The sequence below is a fragment of the Protopterus annectens genome, chromosome 17.part0 (genome assembly GCF_019279795.1).
Source record: "Protopterus annectens isolate FY-2018-M chromosome 17.part0, PAN1.0, whole genome shotgun sequence".
NCBI lineage: Eukaryota > Metazoa > Chordata > Ceratodontiformes > Protopteridae > Protopterus > Protopterus annectens.
The window spans coordinates 637,189,164-637,210,460 of record NC_056751.1 but is presented as its reverse complement, the minus strand read 5'-3'; the positions used below and the strand labels follow the sequence as shown (position 1 = coordinate 637,210,460).

The 21,297-nt window shown below is 35.4% G+C and overlaps 1 protein-coding gene across 1 annotated transcript in view; it reads left to right on the top strand.

The window, feature by feature from the left end:
* The window catches only part of LOC122791721 (circularly permutated Ras protein 1-like), a gene marked incomplete in the record, with an annotated part of 735,169 nt that overhangs the window by 254,249 nt on the left and 459,623 nt on the right, over positions 1-21,297 (top strand). Inside the window, 1 exon segment of the mRNA XM_044059620.1 lies at positions 11,579-11,668. Coding sequence (XP_043915555.1) covers positions 11,579-11,668 — 90 coding nt within the window.

The window sequence follows — 21,297 nt, the reverse complement described above, 5'->3', positions numbered from 1 at the left end:
ACAGATACTGGATCCCATTAGAATGACACCAGAAGCTTAGCCAATTGTTGAAGTCAATCATTTTGTCCTTGTACTGCAGTATCATTCTGGGTGATGGCAGGATGCTACTCAGGGCTATGGTCATACTTGCCTGGGCTACAAGACTGGAGAGCTCTTCCATGTCTCTTTTCCAGTACAGGGAGGTATGTCTCCAGTCATTCACACCAACATGGACAATGACAGATTCATATTTGTACTTGTTGTGGAGTGACCTGAGTGCGGGGTTATGTGACAGATCCTGGCACCCGACAGTAACCTTCTCCTTGTTTAGCCTGGTGAGTAGGACATTAGTGTGCCTGACTATAGAGTCACCTATGACTAGTGTGTTGGGTACATTGTTTTGCCTTATGGGCTGTGACTGAGTGGCACACTGAGTCTGTGGGCTATGTGTCATTTGGGTTGTATTGGGGGTGGAAGTTGCTTGGGTTTTTGCTTTGGAGGTCTCTGTTGCTTGAGCAGATTATTATTGAGAGCCTCCATGAATGTTTTTGTGTTTCTATGTGTGGATTTTGGTGGTGTAGGTTTAGTGGGACTATGTGATGAGTGTGGTGTGGTGCAAGTGTTTACCTTCTCCTCTTGACTGTCAAGTTCAGTCTTGGTTGGAGAGAGCTTTATGTCCAGTTTGGCTAGATAAGTGCATCTCTCACAGGTTGTAATGTTGGGTGGTAGGAGGAGAGGGTTGTCTGTGTACATGAAGCAATTGCTACATTGCCCCAAGATGCCCAGATTCATCCAATAGACAGGAAAGAACACTAAGAGCTGACCCTTGGACATGCCAGAACAAAAAATTATTTTCCTCTAGACAAGTGAGGAAAGTGAGTACAAGAGCTGTTTTTCTCTAAGCAGGTGAGAAAAGTAAGTACAAAAACTGTTTTTCTGTAGGTAATGAGGAAGGTTGAGGGTTGTAGTAATCTGTAGCTTATTTAGTGCTTACAACAAGTTCTGAACAAGTGCTGAGCACGAATAAGCAAATTCAAGTGCTAAAACTAAGAATCTGTATCTGAACTAGACTAGTTACAGGAAAGAAACAAGTGCAGATGCGGGCTTTTAAATCAGAAAGTTGAAAGAGATGGAAAAATTGCCCAAACAGCCAATAACGTCTGAGCCAGAAACCACTCCTTATGTGGTAGATAGGTTACCTAGTGCTTACCACTCGCACTGATAAGCTAAACGGCTTCCCACCAACACAGAAGGACTTGGGGGCCTCAGGAGCTTACAAACAGTCCTGGATACAGCAAATCTGTATCTAGACTAGACTAGTTACATGAAAGGGGGGAAAACAAGTGCAAATGCAGGCTTTTAAATCAGAAAATTGAGAGAGATGGAAAAACTGTCCAAAAGGCCAATAACTACAATTTCTGGGCCAGAACCACTCCTTATGTGATAGATAAGTTACCTAGTGCTTACCACTCCCACTGATAAGCTAGCAGGCTTCCACCCAACACAGACAGGCTTGGGGGGCTCAGAAGCTTATAAACAGTCTTGTATATTTTTGTTACACTTAAGCAGAACACATGGAGATTCTAGCAAAGTTTTTTTTTTTTTTTTTTTGCTAATGACACTAGACTGGGAGGAGTATCCTAGATCAAATTTACAGTAGGGGCGGGCAACTGCAGAGCCACCAAGTATAACAGCAAGACATCAACAGAGTTTGACCTTGTAAGACATTAATGTATGACAGTATTCCGCATAGCACTCTATAATGCAATGCCTTGAAAACATGTATTTATTTATATAGTTATTATATTTTGACAATCGGGTAAATTGCTTAATAGACCCTTTTCAGAGATGACACAGGCAGCATGGTACAAGATACAAACAGAAAAATTAAACAGATTAAATAATTTCCACTACCTACTTTAAGAATTCCTCTTTTAACAGGAAGGTGGGAAAGCACCAGTGTCTCATTTTTACATCATTACTCTGCATTATTATCTTGTTTTTTTTTATTGGTGCATGATGAAATAGTTATTAAATGTGTGCCAAAGATCTTAATTAAATGCACATGTTCCTGTGATGTATAATTTCTGTTTAGTCTAACCCAGTTATTGTACCTTGGGGAATAATATATAAATTCTGTCTGAGTTCCTACTACTGAATTCACATCTTCCACACCAAATGTTTTCATAAATTTCTCCAGAAATCTACCTTTTTCTTATATTTTTCTGCAATGTCCCCCCCCCCCGATACACCTTCACTCTGTTCCATGCTTCACCTATGAGTAATGCTGAAAGCTTATTATTTCTCCCAAATTATTTTTAAGCTTCATAAGAGCAGCTTTCGGTAGAATAAGGACACTTGCAAGCATAATCCTCCTCCCCTGCCAATAGCCTCACTATTGAAACCTTTCTAACAATTAGTATAATTACTCCCCTTTTCCTTTGTCCTTGATGTTCTGCTGAATATCTATCCCGAAATCCTTTCATTGCAAACTCACATTCTCATTTATTTCCAAATATATCTCCTGCATTGCTATTTGTATTCTGGATTTATTAATATAATTCAATACCCTTTCATTTTTCTCTACACCTATAAGGGTATTTATGTTCCAGGATAATATGGATAGCATGATCATTATGTTAAAAAAGTTCTTGTTCCCACCATTGTACATGTCAGTTTTTTTGAATATGAATTTTCAACTTTTGTGTTACATGCTCATGCTAATGTTTGGAAAGCTGATCTTTTTTACAATTGTTTCTTCTCTTCTTCATTTGAACCTGTGTTACATTTTAAGGCTTTCTCTTTAATAAAAATGCTGAAACAAAAAGAACTAAATACATTTTTAAAACACCACATTCCCTATTAATGTAAAACAAAACACAAAATTATATATCTTCAAAAAATTAAGTTTACCACCCCCCAGGAGCAATTGTTCCAAATCAACAGATATGCCCATAAGCATTGCCTAATCTAAAATGAAGATTACCCACGCTAAAGTACATGCTGCTGTCTGTGCTCCCTCTTACATTAATTGCTGTCTGTTCTTTTCATATCTATATTCCACTTCTAGATTTGAAAAACAGCTCATATGCTTTTGGAAACATTAACTTTTAGCCCTAAGAAAAAGTGCACTGGCTATGTTTAAGTAAAACTAAGTTATTTATTTATTTATTTATTTATTTATTTATTTATTATTTACTGACATTTGTTGACCGGGAAAGTTTGACTAGGTCAGAAACTCATTTTCAGCAGGCCTGGGGAGAAAAGCTCTAGCAGTTACACTAACAAGTGCCAGCAGTTACAATAACAAAACAGAAAGTGGATAGACATAATAATCAAATATTAGACAAATCCTAGGATTATACATAGTTGCAGAATGCACACATTAGGATATTTTTACAAAAAACATTGATACAAAATATGTATAATTTGTTTGTTTTTTTAAGGAGGAGAGGTGATAGATTAAAAGAGCATATCGACTAATAAATAGGATAGCAATTATAGCACTAGTTAATGAAAGGATAAGTTATTAGGGTTTAATGAGATATGTTACTCAGAGAAGTAATGAAGAGATTCAGTTATTTTCTATTTGAGGGATGCTGTAGTATAAGTTGAGGGTTTAGTGGGATGAGCAGAGAAAGGGTTTAGTTTGGTAGGGTGTTAGAGGGAGGGTGAAGAAGATTGGACAGAGGGAAAGAGAATAGCATAGGAAGGTAGGGAAATTAGGTGCTAATTGTTGGGCATGAGCAGGTCCAGGAATTGTAGAGGTAGTATTTTAGGGTAAGTCTGAATTTTTTGCAGTTTTCTATACTGATGATATTATCTGGAAGGTTGTCCTAAAGTTTAGCTATGGCATAGGAGTAGAGACTCTCACTCTTTTGTTGGGTTTGTGTACATGTATGAGTTGCCTATTGGCAGATCGGTGGTTTCTCGTGGGAATATAAGCTTGCAGGGTAGATTTTTGGGTCAAACAGTTGTATGGTTGATAAATTATTTTTTGTAGAGTTGAGAGTTGTAAATAATCAAGATGGTGGGGGAATCCTAGCCAGTTGAGTTCCTTAAGTGCATAACAGTTGTGAGTGCGATATAGTGAGTTTGTGACAAATTTAGCAATTTTATAATAACAATACTAGCATTTGGTTTTGAAAGAGGTATGTAAATTTGTAAATATGGGAGCATCATACAGTAAAGGGGGATCAGGTAGGTATTAGCTAGTACTTTTTTGGTGTCTGGGTTCATAAAGTTTTTATGTCTATACAGTGTTCCTAGCTTGACGTGAGTTTTTTTTTTAATGGCATTCAGTATGTGTTGGTCAAATGTGAGTTTCATGTCTATGGTGATACCCAATAGTTTTGCACTTGTTACAATTTTAATTTCAGTTTTGTTATGGGAGTAGATTTTAAAATCAGATGTGTTTGTTTTGGTAGAAAAAAGTAAAAGCTTAGTTTTGTTAGGCTTTAGTAATAGTTGTGTATTGGTTAGCCATGCTTCTATTGTGGTGAATGCTGTATGTGTTTTTTGCAGCAGGTCAAACATATTGCCAGAGGTGGATATGATTGTGAAATCATCAGTGTATTGGATAGGTGTGCTGTGATGGCAAGCAGTGTGTAAGTTATTTATGAATATATTGAAGAGGAGGGGTCCTAGAATGGACCCCTGTGAGACTCCAGTTTTGTTAGTTTGGTACTGAGATAGACAGTCCTGCCGCTTTACGCAATGTTGCCTATTGGACAGATAGCTGCTAAACTATTGCTTGGAGGGTGATGTACAGCCTAGTGCTGATATTTTCTGAAGTAATTTCTTATATGAGACTGTCAATTGCTTTTGACAATTCTAGTAGTAATACAGATGTGTGTAAGTTGGAGTTCCTAACTTTGTTGAATATATCTGTGAAGGAAATGAGAGTTGTTGTTGTACTGCTACTAGGCCTGAAGCCATGTGGGTGGGTGTGAGGAGATTGTTATGGGTAAGGTGGTTTAACAGTTGAATAGGAATGCATCTTTCAGGCAGTTTGGATAGAGCAGAAAGGATAGAAATGGGTCTATAGATTGTAACCTCATTAGATTTACCTTCTTTGTGTATAGAGGTTATGACTGATTTTTTCCACAGGGTAGGGACAAATGATTGCGAAATGGATTGATTTATGAGTATGCTAACTGGACAAGCAATAGAGTTGTCAGCAAGTTTTAAGTATTCTAGTGGAAGATTGTCAGAGGAGGATGAGCAAGGCTTAAGCTTAAGGAGGAATTTATGAATTGATGTAGTAGGAACTGGTTGTAAAGAGAATGGAGGTATTATGGGATCTTGGTAGTCAGTATGTGAGTTGTTATTGACTTTATTGGTTGCTTGTGGGGGAGGAGGGAGTTTTTGAGAATTCTGGAATTTGTACTAGAGTTGAAGTCTAAGACTAGTGTGACTATACTGTCGATGAAATGGGTATTAAACATGTTGGCTATGTCAGTTGGAGTCTTGTCTGGGTTTGGGGAGGAGTTCATAGTTCATAGTTCATAGTTCAGTACTAGGCTAACTGCCCTTGTGGGCCATTTTTTAAGCCTAGCCAATTACCCCAAGTGAGAATCAAACCCTGCACCTTGTGTCTGTAAGGTAAGCACCTTAACCATTATGCCAACCTCCCCCCCTTGCCAACCCCCCCTTGCCAACCTCTCCCCCTAAAATTAATTGATAATTATAGGTTCATACTAAGCTAACTGCCCTTGTGAGCCATTTTAAGACAAACCAATTATCCCTTGTGAGACTCAAACCCTGCACCTTGTGCTTGCAAGGTAAACACCTTAACCATTAGACCACCCTCCCAAGTATTTTATAGACCCGGGATTAAGAAGTGATGTGACGGTTTTCCAGAATGTTTTTGGGTTGTTTTATGGTTGGTTAACTGCTGTGAAAAAGCAAGTCTTTTATCTGCATTAACTGATTGTTTTTAGCTTTATTATGTAGCTGCCTATAGTTATCCATGTTGGATTCATTTTTATTTTTCAGCCAATTTTTCCAAGCTCTGTTAGCAAAGGTGAATGATTCCACTTAGTTTTTATGTTCTAAGAGGGGCTAAATTGTTGAGGGTATCTAGGAATGTTTTATTGAAATAGCTAACAGCTTCATCTAGAGGTAGAGATTTTAATGTGGACCAATTAAGTGATTTCAGTATGTTGTTAAACTGGTTTTGATGGAAATTTGTTAGGCTTCTGGATGTTTTGTAGATGTGAGTTTTGGGCTTTTGGAAGGTGGTTCTATAAGTATAGGCTGGTAGATGGTTACTTAAAGCACTGAAAAGTGTATTAGTGTTTGAGCATTTGAGAGAGTCAGAGACAAGTATCCAATCTAGGACTGAGGTTAGGTTGTTATTTTGAAGTCTAGTAAGGGGGTCATCAGTTGTGTTAAGCCATGGAGTTGGATACTATTTGCTGGTGAGTCATTAGATAGGTTTGGCCAGTTGATATTGACATTTCCCATAATTACTGTTTCATTAAAGATGTTTTTGGACACCCATGAGAGAAAGTTTTCCATGATATAGACATTTTGTCTTCCGGGAATATATATTGTTATAATACAGAGTTGTTTATTGTTATTTATTTTCAATATTGTTATGAATATTTCAGTGTTACCAAATATAGGAATAGGTTTGGAGAATGGTAAGACTGTATAATGTTGAGAGAGATTAAGGCTACACCCCCTGGTTTTTGTTGATTCTTTCATTTCTTAGTATGCTATACCCTGGTGACTTTGATGTGTGGTTTTAACCAAGTTTCTGTGATAACTACTATGTCTGGGAAATATTTTGATAGCCATGTGTAGAATTCTGTTATTTTGTTATAGATGCTGTGTATGTTTAGGGTGACTAGCATCATTTGTTTTGTGGATAGTGTATATGGTGTATATGGTGAGGTGTGGCTTTGAAGGTGTTCAGGGTTTCAGTGAAGGTCAACCGAAAAACAGTAGAGCCAGCAAACAGTGACCAAAGTAAAGATATTTATTGTGAGGACATAAAACAAAAAAATAGAGCAAGCAGACCGGTTTTGGCTGTCAAGCCTTCTTTTATGTCCTCCCAATAAATATCTTTAGTTTGGTCACTGTTTGCTGGCTCTACTGTTTTTTTGGTTGCGATTGGGTTTGGAGCCATGCAGCTACCATACGTGCAGGGGCCTGTTCTTTTTTTCAGTGAAGGTCCCCACATTTTTTAGGTTGTTAATATCAGGGGAGTACTTGTAGTGGTTAGCTGGCTTCTGATATATGGTAGATCCTGCTGGGATTATATGCTGTTTTATTAAATTAAATGCATTAAAGTACTAAAGCTGCTAGAGAGGCTGCTGTCTCTCTTATTCACTTCCCATAATTTCAAACTGTATTTTTTCACTGAAATGCTTGCCATTGTACCTTTATTTTGCATTTAACCCAGCAAAGAATGATCAGAACTCTCAAGATTAATTGCTTACACCTGCAGGCATCTCATCTCCATGTAAAATTAGTCAGTAAAGAATCTGTGCAAATTTCACTCAGAACAGAATGTACAGCTGCCTTCAGCTGCAGACTTCTTAACTAACATGTTTTAATATCTCTACAGATGAAGGAAATATGGTATTTTCCATGACTTTTATCATATTGTTTTATTTGTTAAGCCTTCTTACTTGCAAAAAAAATACTTGTTTATAGCTTAAGCCAAGCGGATTAATCTAGACACTCATCCTTGTTAAAAGAAGAGAAAATATGTTAATACTACATATAATATAATATAATGTAATTAGCGCACTTTTACACACCACCCTCACTGTAGCAGCTCGCAATCACAACATATTAACATTAAATGTCCTTTTGTCCAGCCTTTCTTCTTTTTTATACTGTAAAGCCTACATTTCTTACAACTAAAAAGATACTTGTTTACTTTAATATTTTTAACACATGCAAGAGTCACTGAAGAAGCTCCCCCCACATTTAAAACACCCCTGCCTACACACTATACAAAGCCACTTTATACATATAACATGCAGTTTATATCATATGATCAAAATTGTTTTACTTACAGTTACTTTCACACCTTTTGGTGTTCTTCTAAGCATTAGTGACAAAAGAGGGTATATACTTTACAGTCCTCTCATGTGTTTTGCAATGTCTACAAAAGTCCAGTCTTTCTCATCCATTTTTTCTTGCAAAGCCATATTTCCCAGCTGTGATTGATGATTTATAGTCTCCCATTTATTCACTAATTGTATTGATGCTGGTCTTCTTCCTATTCATCTCCATCTCCCAACACCAGGCTCTGGTTTAAGTCCAAGCTACTCCTGAGTCTTCTAGTCAACTCCTCTGTTTTTTTCCTGTCTCTCAAGCATTTTACTTTGGAACATTGGAAAAAGATTCTCTGGCAAAGCCTCTCTATGAGCTTTATTGTCAGAAGAATGGGAAGCACAGTCAAATTCTGTTTACTAGCTCATGTTTTGTTGGATAAACTTTTTTTACTTCCTCCTTAGCCTGTTAGTATCAGAAATGAGTTTGATCTTCCAGGTAAAAAAATCTTTAGACAGCAGCTTTAATCTCATACCTTCCTCTCTACATTCCTTTATTGCTAGGATAAATTTGCTTCTCTTCTGTCTGGTGTAGAGAGAATAATCAATTTCCACAAAACACGCTGCTGTCTCCAATTTTATTACATTTCCTTTCTGCCACAGTTCTATCAGGATCAGCTCTCTCTGCTGGTATGACATTTGTTTATGAGAACCCAGAGTTGACATTTTATATATATATATATATATATATATATATATATATATATATATACATAGATATATATATGTGTGTGTGTGTGTGTGTGTGTGTGTGTGTGTGTGTGTGTGTGTGTGTGTGTGTTTCAAAAATTTTTGCTATAGGGCACAGGTCTGCTATATGCCTGTGATCCTTCTATTCCTTTAGGCTTGTCTTTTTAGGGAGGAAATGATGTGTGAGTGCTTAAAGGGAGTGGGAAAATAAATGTGATTAAGAAAAGTTTTCTCATATGAGTGAGATGTGCTGTGTATGAAGAATGCTGACATTTTCATGATGGTGGGCATAGTTGTGAGAGCCTTTTTCATTTATACTGTGAAGAACCAAAGAAGAACAGTACATAGTCTAAAGTAAAATGTTAGGCTGTAAGCTGCTAAGATGTATATCTGGAAGGACTGAATTTGGTTGCCTTGTATTGTATTATCAGTTGGGGGGATTTGAACATGGATGTAGTCTATGGTTAAGTCATTAATACTGTTTATTAGAAGGTTTCTATAGTCTTTGACAAAGGTAAGTCTTCCTGCTATGTCACTGGATGATTAAATGAAATCAGTAATGCTGCCTATTAAAGATTTTAGCTCTTGACAGATTTTGTTAGATTTTGGCCTAAAGGCTATCTATCATGGGCTTTCTGTCTGTAGGAAATGAGGACTTTGCTGCACTGGTGGCAATTCTGCCCCCCCCCCTTTAGGTGGTTGCATCTTTTATGTAGTAGTTCATTTGAGAGGTGCTATTTCCATTTATTGCAGGATGAATCCCTGAATTTAAGTATCTATTTTAGTTGCTGTGAAATCTTCGAACATTTCTGTACCCTTAACCTCCTTATTACAGTTCAGACAATGGAGTCTTGAATTTGGCTCAAAGTTTCCAAGAAGTGTGCAATTGCTTTGTTTACAGCTGTGCAGTTATAAACAGTAGACCAATCAGTAGTTCATTGGCTATCATTTAGTAGTTTCTACTTAGTTTGTGAGAATGATTAGTAGGAGATGACACAAGATGGTTTTCTCTACTGTTTTAAAGGACCAAGTAAAAAGAATTGGGTGGTGGTCTGTTTGAGCATTTGGCAGTATATCAACCTCTATGCATTTTATTTTTAAGTTGAGTATATTGAGGTCAAAAATAGAGTTATTGCCTATCAGTTTGTTGGGTTTTGTAGGTTTTGTAGGTTCTTTGATTATTTGTTTCAAATTGTGGAAAAGAAACATTGTATTAAGAGGTTGGTTGGGGGAAGTACCAGCATAAATATTAAAGAAACGTATCAGTATTTTGTTGCGCGGTACTGCATTAAGAAATACATCCTATATTAGTTATTGTACTATGGTTACTGAGGATGGAGGGTGTGAGCTATGCACAAATGCAAGTTGGTATGACCCCCATGTGTAAGATGTATTGCTATCCAACTACACTTTTGGTTTGCTACATTTGATGCAAGACTTATCTTTTTTAATGGTAGCTGATATGTGTGTGTGTGTGTGTGTGTGTGTGTGTGTGTGTGTGTGTGTGTGTGTGTGTGTGTGTGTGTGTGTGTGTGTGTGTGTGTATATATATATATATATATATATATATATATATATATATATATATATATATATATATATTGATATATATATATATATATATATATATATATGTGTGTGTGTGTGTGTATATCCTTTCTAATTAGGATTGCTACCTCAACACCTTCTCTGTGACCTTGCATATGTATACTGTATAGTTAGAGTTAATGTATTGGGAAGGTTAATCATGTAACATTATTAAGCTTAATATACAACTGTTTATAGTCAGGAGCAGTATTTAGTATCAGTAATATTATGCACAGTTGTCTCACAAATTATGTTTAAAGGTACACTGATAATTTTTATAATTATTAGATAATTGATTATTGGGTTTAAGTATATTTTAATATTACGTTTGTAAATGTATTTCTTTTGAAATATTATGACCACATCTTGAAACAGTACTCAGCCAACAAGAAAAGCTAAATGTGATTTTTTAGTTTATAATGAATTTCCATATTTTCCTTATATTTTAATATTTATCTATATGTGTGTAACTAAATATATATATATATATATATATATATATATATATATATATATAAATAATGTCCACTTTTAAATCCCAAAATACCAAAATCTTGAGTTTTGAGATACTGAACACCTGTTGCACTTACCGTTCTCTTCACTGTAGCGAGTTCTTGGAGTTGGTATATTTAAGTGGGGGGAGGATGCAGGGGGGCTTGCCCCCCAGCAAACACATTATTTTAGTTTTTTTTTTTTTTTTGTCTGCTTTTAAGTTTTGAGATATCAAAATCTCGATGTTTTGAGTTCAGAATGTCAAAACTTGAGATTTTGTTATTTCGGGATTTAAAAGTGGACCCATCTCTCTCTCTCAATATATATATATATATATATATATATATATATATAAATTATATATGTGTGTGTGTATATATATATATATATATATATATATATATATATATATATATATGTGTGTGTCTGTGTGTGTGTATGTATATATATATATATATATATATATATATATGTGTGTGTATGTATATATAGATATATATATATATATATATATATATATACATATATATATATATATATATATATATATGTGTGTGTGTGTGTGTGTGTGTATGTATATATATATATATACTCAAAATGAAAAAAAAATGAAAGAACTATACATCTTTGAGAAGAAGGCAGGAAATAACTACATTTCTAGTGAGCACATGCATTCTGTCACTAGTTTTAATACAACTCATGTAATCAATATGCATGTTTGTCTTCCTTGTTAACTTCTACAATAATTTGTTTTGCAGCTTCCAGGAGTAGCAGTCCTCGGCCATCTCCAGGAGCCAGTGTTAATGTTGTATCCATTCATCTTGGAAAGCTGGTGGATCTAAGAAATGGTAAACCCAAATGAGTCAATGTTAATAGCAGTAGTGCATGAGTTCTGTTATGTTAGTAGACTAAGCAATAGCAAGATTAATTCTTTACATGGTGTCGAACTAAAAAAGACAGAAAAACAGAGAGACAGACAGGAATGCATACTGGTTGTTGTGCATCATTCATGCCTGCATATAGTAAAAAAAAGTAAAACTGCCCTGCCGTACATAAACATATTAAAGAAAAGCATGATTTAAAAATATCAAAAATACATGGAAAAGGGCACAGGTGTATTAATATTTGTCATAACTGCCAGGGGCTCATAAGTAATTACCAACTGATAAAGCACTCTGATGGCCTTGGTGTGTTAATAATAGGGCAAGTTTAAATGCCCAGCTTGCATTTTAGAATGTATTTTATAATCTTCATGTGTATTAAGATTAGTGCAGATCAGTGCATGATAAATGCAAATTTTCCTGGGAGAATCATCATAACATGGGGATTAAATATGGATTCAAACATTATAGGTCTTTAGTTCCTAAACTCAGACAGGGTTAGATGCATGATATTAGCAAGAACATCTGTGAGAAATAATTTTTGTGTCTCCCTTTACTTGTCTTTTCATGTAATTGCTTTTTATTTAATCATAGGAGACTACTGTTGATCTTTTTGCAAGGAGGTAATTTAATCTAGGTGGAAGCAAAATGCTTGATAACTAAAATATTTGATAAAGTTGTTTTATTGTTTCAGATTAAGGATTGAATGGGTAGAGGAAAGAGAAATCCAGCAAAGGAGTTGTCACAGGGTTACCTGTAGGCTGGGATGGGAGGATCTTGTTAGTAAGAACTAGCAATTTAGTTTTTGTATTCCTCTTAATAAAAGATTAATTCATGTAATTTACCACAGATTATCAAGATATTGAAGTCTAATACAAAGAGAAGGGGAGAAAAACAGAAAGAAAATTACTAGGATAATTGAAAAATAGGAGATACAATTACTATCTTGGAGAAAGAAAAGTAATAGTAGGAGATTATGCTATAAGTGACCAGTATTAAGTGGGTTGAGAGTACTTTAGCCAAAAAGTCCATTGCCAGATCATGTTAGAAGATAATAAGTCTACATATGATGATGAAACACCAGTCATACTTTTATGTAAGAATTTTTATTAGTAATATCTTGGACTTGATTGCTTAAATTACTGTCATGTTCATGTATTTCCTTCTGTACAATAATATAATGCAAATAAATCTTGCTTTAAAACAATGAAAAAAGAAACAATGCACAAAAGAGTACTTGTTAGCCAGAAGGTCAGAAAAATGCCACTACATACACATATAGTCAAGCAGTCATGCATATATTGTATTTTGGTTATTAAATTATAGGACTTGCAACCAAAGAATTTACCAGTATTTGAAACCTGAACAATAGCTTAATTATGCTATCTGCAGAACCTATGTATTTCCGCATCTTTAGCTGAGCCAGCAGAGCATTCTAGAAAATACATATCTGCATCCTAAACTGGATTTAATATGTTTTTACAAAAACACACTATTACATGATAACGATCACAAACATGCCAGTCTTACATTAACTGATAATGCTTTATAACCATGCATTCATCCATTTTGCTTAAATGCTATTAGATTACCCATTTTTAACATATTTGGGTTCTCCTTAGTCTCAGAGTCCTTTCCTTGTTGGCCTCAAGCCAAAGTCAAACATATTCTCATGAAATTTCAATGGCAATAATGGACTAAATAGATGTGCTGTTGATTCTTGCAGCTCTGCTGTAAGAAAGGGCAGTACCCCTTTAAATCAGAGCAGAAATAAATCCAGGTCTAGAGCTAGGATGCTGGAAGTTGTTTTTCAGCAACAAGGAGGCGTTTATAACACGGCGACTGCAGGAACAACACCATCAGCTTCAGACCATAACAAGTCTGTTCAAACTTTGGAGAACACTAACAGCAGTAATAATAATAATACCGGTTCAAAAAATGGGAGAAATGCTTTCAAAGCATTGAGACAGGACAAGAACAGAGGCAGGAGCCATTTTCAAAGATAAGCACTGTTTTGGACAGTGAAGTGAATTCTTTAGTTAAAATATTTAATTTAACTGACATACAGCTTACTGCTGAACAAGAATGTTTGTTAAGGTTTAGATTAGATTTTATAGTGAGTAAACAAGCTGATTTAGCTAACACACTGTTGAATTTAAAACTATATACAAGAAAATTGAATTTGTCGTTTGTTCTCAAAGATGTTGAAGTTGTTTCTAATACCATTATCAGGAAACCTTCTGTTTTCAACACTACATTACATAACACTATAAAAATGTTTGAAATGTACTGTTCTAATGAGATTAGGTCTTTATTGGTTAATAAACCTGTGCATTCTTTTTTTAATTTAACAAGAGAAGAAAGTCAAGCATTTGCTGAGCTGACCAGCAGAACTGATTTGAGATTCATGAAGGCCGATAAGGGGGAGGGGGGGTTGGTGTTGATGTACACAGGGGATTATGTTAAAGCTATGGAAACCCTTTTGAGCAATTCTGAAGAATATCTTGAGGTCAGTTTTGATATTATTGATCGAAGTTATAAGTATATTAAATATACTTTATATGATTTGTTTATGAATGGTGAACTGGCTTCTGATTTATATGAATATTTTTCAGTTGATTATCCTAGGGTAGGTGTTTTACTTGGAATTCCTAAAGTACACAAAAATGTTGCCAACCCCCCTTTTCGGCCCATTGTTTCTTCTGCTGGTAGCATCACTGAGGGGATTTCCCTATATTTGGATAAGTTACTTAATCCTTTAGTGCAAGGTTTGTCTTCATACATAAAGGATTCTTGGTCATTTTTAGAATCTATTAGATTGTTTCATTTGAAAGAGAGTAGTGATGCTCTTAGTGGTAATATTTTTTTCTACTAACCGCATTTGTGGTTTCCTTATATACTTCCATACCTCTTGAAGTGGGGTTGGAATATGTAGCTATTTTGTTAAACAAGTATACTGTATGGTCTGAGAGTTCAGTGAAAACTTGTATTTTGTGGTTAGAACTTATGTTAGAAAATAATTTTTTTGTGTTTAACAGAAAATACTTTCAGCAATGAAGGGGAGTTGCTATGTGGGCTACAGTCGCCCCTGCTTTCGCAGGTTTAGTTATGGCCTGGTGGGAAATGGAATGTCTGCCACAAATGTTTTTAGCTAAGGATATTTTGTTTTATTGTCTTTTTACTGAGAACTTTTTTATTATAAAGGGAACTAAAGATAAGGCAGACAGTTTTTTAGAACAGCTTAACAGAAGTAGTAATTTCTTGAAATTTACGTTAAGTAATTTAGGGCACCAGATTAACTATTTAGATGTGGTCCTCACTTGGCATACAGTAGATCTAAGTTTTTCCAGTAAGATATATAGGAAAGAGACTTATGTAAATAATTATTTACATTATCAGAGCAATCACTCTCTTTTATGAGATGGAAGATTCCAAAAGGACAGTACATAAGAGCCTCTTGGTTAACCAGTAGTGATGAAGATTTCTTTATTGAAACAGCTTTCATTACTGGTTTATTTTTAGCAAGAGGATATCCAGAGGTTTTATAACATAAATTAGTATCTGAGATCTCTAATAGGAGATCTGTAGACTTTCTGTCTATTTTGGCTTATGGTTTAACAGTTAAAACAGCTACTGATGATTCAGGTAGAGATTTTTAATTTATTCAGCCTAAATGCATTATGGATATGTCTGTAGACAGCATTATGATTAAAAACATTATCACTGTTAATTGGAAAATTATTAGTGGTAATAGTGATTTGTCAAGTATTTTGGGGGAGGTTCCTAGTTTTGTTTATAAAAAATCAGGCAGTTTAAAGAATCTATTATAACATGATTGTACTGCCATCCTTCCTCCTAAATCAGATAAAGCAAAAGGTACTTATAAATGTTTAAATTGTTCTGCTTGCAGGTTCATCCATGAAGGGCCATACATTAGTTTAACACACCTAGATCATACTATTGCTGTGCCTGGTAGGTTTACTTGTAATACATCTTATGTGGTATACATTGCTCTGTGCTCTGGTTGTACAGCATTTTATATAGGCATGACCACCAGACAGCTCAGCAGACGTATTAAAGAACACTGTTACGCCATTAAAACCAAAGACAGCAATAATGATTTATATAGGCACACTTTGGAGTGTACTATGTTTAAAAAGTTTTCCTTTGCTATTTTAGAGCATATTAGTAAAGATCTGTGAGGGGAGAATATTAAAAATAGGGTTGAAAGAAGGGAAACATTATGGCAACTAAGACTGGGTGCTGACAGTGCACCTGGACTGAATGAAAGTACAAATATTAAGTGTTTTTTTTGAAGAAAGGAAGTTAACATTATAATAAGGTCTTGTTAAATTTTACTGATTGAATGATTGGTGTTTTTTAATTGATATGAAGTGTATTTAAACAGTCTTGATTTTACTGTGTATTTATTCTGAAGAAGTTTTTACAAAAGCGGTGATTAAACTTTTCTATGCTATTGAAGTTTGAGTTGTCCTTCTGCTGGCACAGTCTCTTTTTGGTTCTTGGTCATATTCTCATGATGACTGATTCAAGTAAGAAATCATCTCTCTTGATTGGTTTATTTATTTATTTATTAAATAGTTTTATTAAGTAGTTAGATGGACTGGTGAACAGACACACTTCAACCACAGCCCCAGCTACCTGGCAGACAGTTAAAAACAGATTAAAAATAGTATGTGGATAAATAAAGTAAGTTTCAGTTATAATGCAAGAATTTAAATGTGCAATGCTCAGAGTGGATTAATAAATTATTTATTGGAAGACTTCATTAAATAACTATATCTAAAAGAGAAAATGTATTAAGAATACCAGGTTGATTTTGGCAGATACTGCATGAGTTAGTGTAACATGACTGTATTTTATATTTAGTCAGCAACTCACCAGCATGGGAGAGCAAAACACACCACCCCCCTTTGTCACTTCCTCACTAGTGAGGTCAGATCACAAAGCTGTCTCATTTGAAGTCAAAATCAACCAAGAAAATCCAGATATACCAGTTAACAGTTAGGAACTATTCAAAGGCAAACTATATTCTAGTAAGTGACAGTTTGTCAAAACTTCAAGGCTCCCCATCCCCAATACAGCAGCTATCTATGCAGAATTATTCACAGAGCACTATACAAACCTGTGAATGGCTGTATAGAGGCTGTACATACCCACTAAAAATAAACCCAAAACAAACACTAAAAACAAATCCCACTGATGGAATCCTCACCTAAATAGGTTATATAATAAAATAAGAAAACCCATGGCCAAAATCAGGAAAAGCAACTTCCTTAAAGACAAGTGCTCACTTATACAGCTAAACAGGAAACTATGAGGTTTAATTAAGTTCAACAAGGCCAACTATGAGGTCAGAATAACCTTGCAGGCTAAGGACAATTATAAGGCCTTCTTCAGCTACATCTGGAACCATAGAGATAATGCACAACAGTGTGCTGAAATGGTTGTGAACAACACCACCAGGGTGACATGGCAAATCTACTGGCTGATAAATTCACTAGGTGAAATCCCCTTCAATATACCCCCCCAGCTATCATCAGGAACCAGGTGTTGGCAGCATTTGCTAAAGTAAATAGCACCACTTCCATGGTTCCTGAAACATCCCCAGTTGCATCCTGAACAGTTGAAAACATGCCCAATCAGGACAACTTGAGGTACTCTTCAACTACAGCCTTTAAACATGCGATGTTCCAAATGAACGGAGAACCACAACAGTCATTCCCCACAAAAAGGGCAGAGTATCAACCAACCCATGGAGATAAAGACCCATCAGTCTTGCAAGCCTGATATGCAAAGTCATGGAATGAATTACCATAGAAATGGTAAACAAGGATATCATTAATCTATAGACAGTGGACCCAACCCACTTTGGATTTGTTAAGGGAAGGTCATGACTACTTAACCTGGAAGACTTCTTTGAGAGGGTTAATGCCCTGACCACTCACAAATATGAGTTCTTGCTATGCCTTTGCATGCACGAGCTTAGACAAATCACATGAAGGCTACCTCATCTGCATGCACCAACACATAATTCACATGTGACACAATCTTAAAGCTACTTTTTTGTGGCATTGCAGTAACTGGAGCCACTGCCTTCCTCACAGGATAAGTGAGCAGATATCAGCCACTCATGTCCATCCTCTCTGATATACCTTCATTGCTTGAGCACTAATCAAACTCAGGTTATCTGGGTCCTAGTCAGGGCTTCCTCTTTTTGTGCCATGGAACCAGGCTGATATTATCAGTCTTTGCAGCCCTGTTGAGATTATTATTATCTTTTTAAATGACGATTTCTTGCCAACATAATTTCCACTGACATTATTTGATAAATATGTTAACAAAGTTATTCAATGACAAATGAAGACACTAGGAAATTGAATAGCTAGGTATTAAAGTTTCTATACACAGACAGCTATGAGGTCAATTTGATAAACAATCAAACAGGGGTATTATTCTTTATTTTCATATATCTTGAGCAACATCATCTCTATATAAATAATATTGCTTTTAAGCAATTAAATGTTATGCAGCAAATATAATTACCAAGACTTGCAATACCAAATCCTGGAATGTGGAGAATGAATGACCAAAATTCAGACTTACATATATCAAGTCCAAGATTGCCATTTCTCAAAATATCCCTTTTCTTCAATATATGGTAATCTTGAATTTGAAATATACAAGTTATGGAGCCTGCCACCATAATAAAAAAACTTTGAAGGAGAAAAGTGATGTCTGATATTCACTCTTCTTGTGCATTTTTGAGACTAGGAATTGTGAGTCTCAACATTTCAGTAGAATGCTAGTTGTCAGAGATGACATTCCAGGGTTTCAAAATTTCTCCAAGTACAACAGTAGAGACTGTTAGTATGAAATCATAACTTCTTCTACTTAGTGTTGCAACATACAAAGCCTTAGGCCAAACCATAAGTGAAATTTGACGGTCTTTTTTTCTCAGGAATCAGAATTATAAAGATATACATGAATGATTCTTGGACATGTCCAGATCACATAAAAATAATATCCAACTGAAATGGGACATAGCAGACATTCCCTGCGTTTGCATTTTTAATCTGATTTTGGGGGACAATGTCATACCTCTTTCAAATGGGATAAAAACAACTTTGGAAACAGCAGACCACTTCCCCATTTCCTACCTTTGTTTACAAGAGTACCATCAGAACTTAACAAGTTAACCTCATTCTTGCAATGCTTGACTGACTTTGCTGAGAAAGTTCAAATACGACCTAATGCGGATGTGTAAGTTTCTGCCACAAAAGATATTAAATGTCCATTTTCTCCATGTCTGCACTATTGAATAAACCAAGTGTTTGTGTTTCATCTATGGAAATTTCTTTTTGCAAACTCATTTTGGAAAACTTGCATGAATTTCCCAGTCCCAAAGATCTGCTATGAACATTATATCATAACTGATAAATTATTTCCACCAAGCAAAACATTGGTCTACATGTATCTGTTTGTTATCCACATTTTCCCTATAAGAAAGGTGAGATACTTTACCTAGGGAGTGAACAGTAACTAATCAACTTTGTGTTAGTCTCTCTCTGGCATGGCAAACCTCACTATTAGCTGTTTAACCTCAATTAGCTGCAGAAGTTCCCAATGAGATTCACTTGTTTCTGAAAACGTAAACATTTGTAGATGGCCACTGGAGACCCAGCAAACCTACATCTTCTAAAATCACATGTTTTTCTGGGTTGAAGCTGAGGACTTAACCTGTAATTTTTCTTACCCGAAACAGCTGTATTATTCACCTGTGACCACATTATCAACCATTTTGAAAAAAAGAAAAAAAAAATGCAGATTAGGAAGATGGTTTATAAACTATAAAAGATTTGGTATCACCATCTTCCTTTACTATAGCTACACAACTTATAATGGAATAGAACTTTTCATTAAGAACACTTTTACTGAAAAACATACAAAATATGCACATGTACAATCCATCAGGTATGACCAAAACTGATCAGTGACAATGAACTGCATTATATATAATGTGCAAATACATAGCTCATCTTTAATTAAACAACACCCCTAAGAGTTCCATGTCATCCCACTCCTTCTTTAAGGGATCTGTTAACTATTTGTTTTTATGTTGTATTGCTATAGCATGTCTACTTTATCTATTACAGATGTATAGCTGTGAGGATGTCCCATTTCAACTTTCCATTCCATCACAGAGTGAGACTTTACAATCAGTCCCTTAATAAGGGTAGCTGATCTTTCTCTGTCTAGCTTTCCAATCCAACTCTCCCCTCAATAACAGAAATTATGACTTTTTATTCTTTGTGAACTTTTTTGTGAAAATTTTCTGCACACTCTTTAATGAACTGTTCTGAAATGTGACTGCTCACTGGGTGCTCCTAAAATATTTTAAACATTTTAGAGACTGGAGCCTCACATCTGTAATATTTCTCCCTACCTTATTAATATTGTCTGGTTCCAAGACAGTACTGGATCAGTCTAATTAGGTGCTCCCTGGTCACAGGAATGAATATAACTAAATAATTATTTTCATTGCCTCTTTCCATTTTGATGTCAAAACCTTGACCCTTCCACTCAAATTTACCTTTCTCTGAATAGTCCTATCAATAGCTGTAGGATGCTAGATTCATGTATAATTTATCATACATACAATACTCCTCAGGCTGTGGAGACTATGATCTGCCTTAAAGTTGTTAAATATGCTTCCCAGAGCTCCATCCCTTATCACCAGCATTAACAAAGGTTTCTTAATTGGTTTAACCACAACCATTCACTTCTTTGTAATTGAAATTGAACCTACAAAAAAAAAAAACACTGTATAGTAAAGAAAAGATCTTCCGTTTCTTCTTCTACCAAGCTAAAACAGAATCATAAACAAGATGAACTCCATTATTCTTCTAACCCCCAATAATAAAAAAGACAACCTTTAACCTTATTCCATACCACATGTCTCAAAAGAACCTTCATAAAATTCATTTTGGAGCTTCTGTTTTGCTTGAATTCTGCCAATATTTCCTTCAAGATGTGCTTACAGAAGCTGTTAGAACTTAATATCAGTTCTTTCTACTCCACATTTTCTCTGTTGTGTGAAACAGTTCCTGGAAGGAGTGTTTCTATCTTCTCCTGAGGTCTACTGCATGACAATACCCCTCCTTCAACAAAGTAGCAACAGTTACCACTATGGAGTATTGCTGAAGGATGGGCATAACTCAACATCCAAAAGCTCTAAGGGTTCTCAGTCTTTCCTTCAGTTCCCCTCTCCTTGGGCCATCAAGCAAATTTGTCACAGCAAATTTGGATTTACTTAATCCACTGACTCTTGAACTGTGTAGTCAAGTGGAATAATACAATAAGACTTTAGGTAGGACCATTATTTGGATGGTCTTCATCATCCCAGTCAGATTGCAGGCTTTGCCACAGCAACTAGCAGAAACCTTTTGATGCAAATCTCAAACAATTCCCTGGACTGTTTCCATTCAAACTTCAAAAATCTTGGCATATTATTTAATTACTACTCATCTGCTAGGGTAAGGATTCTTATAAACGGGTTCTTATACCTTCTTTAC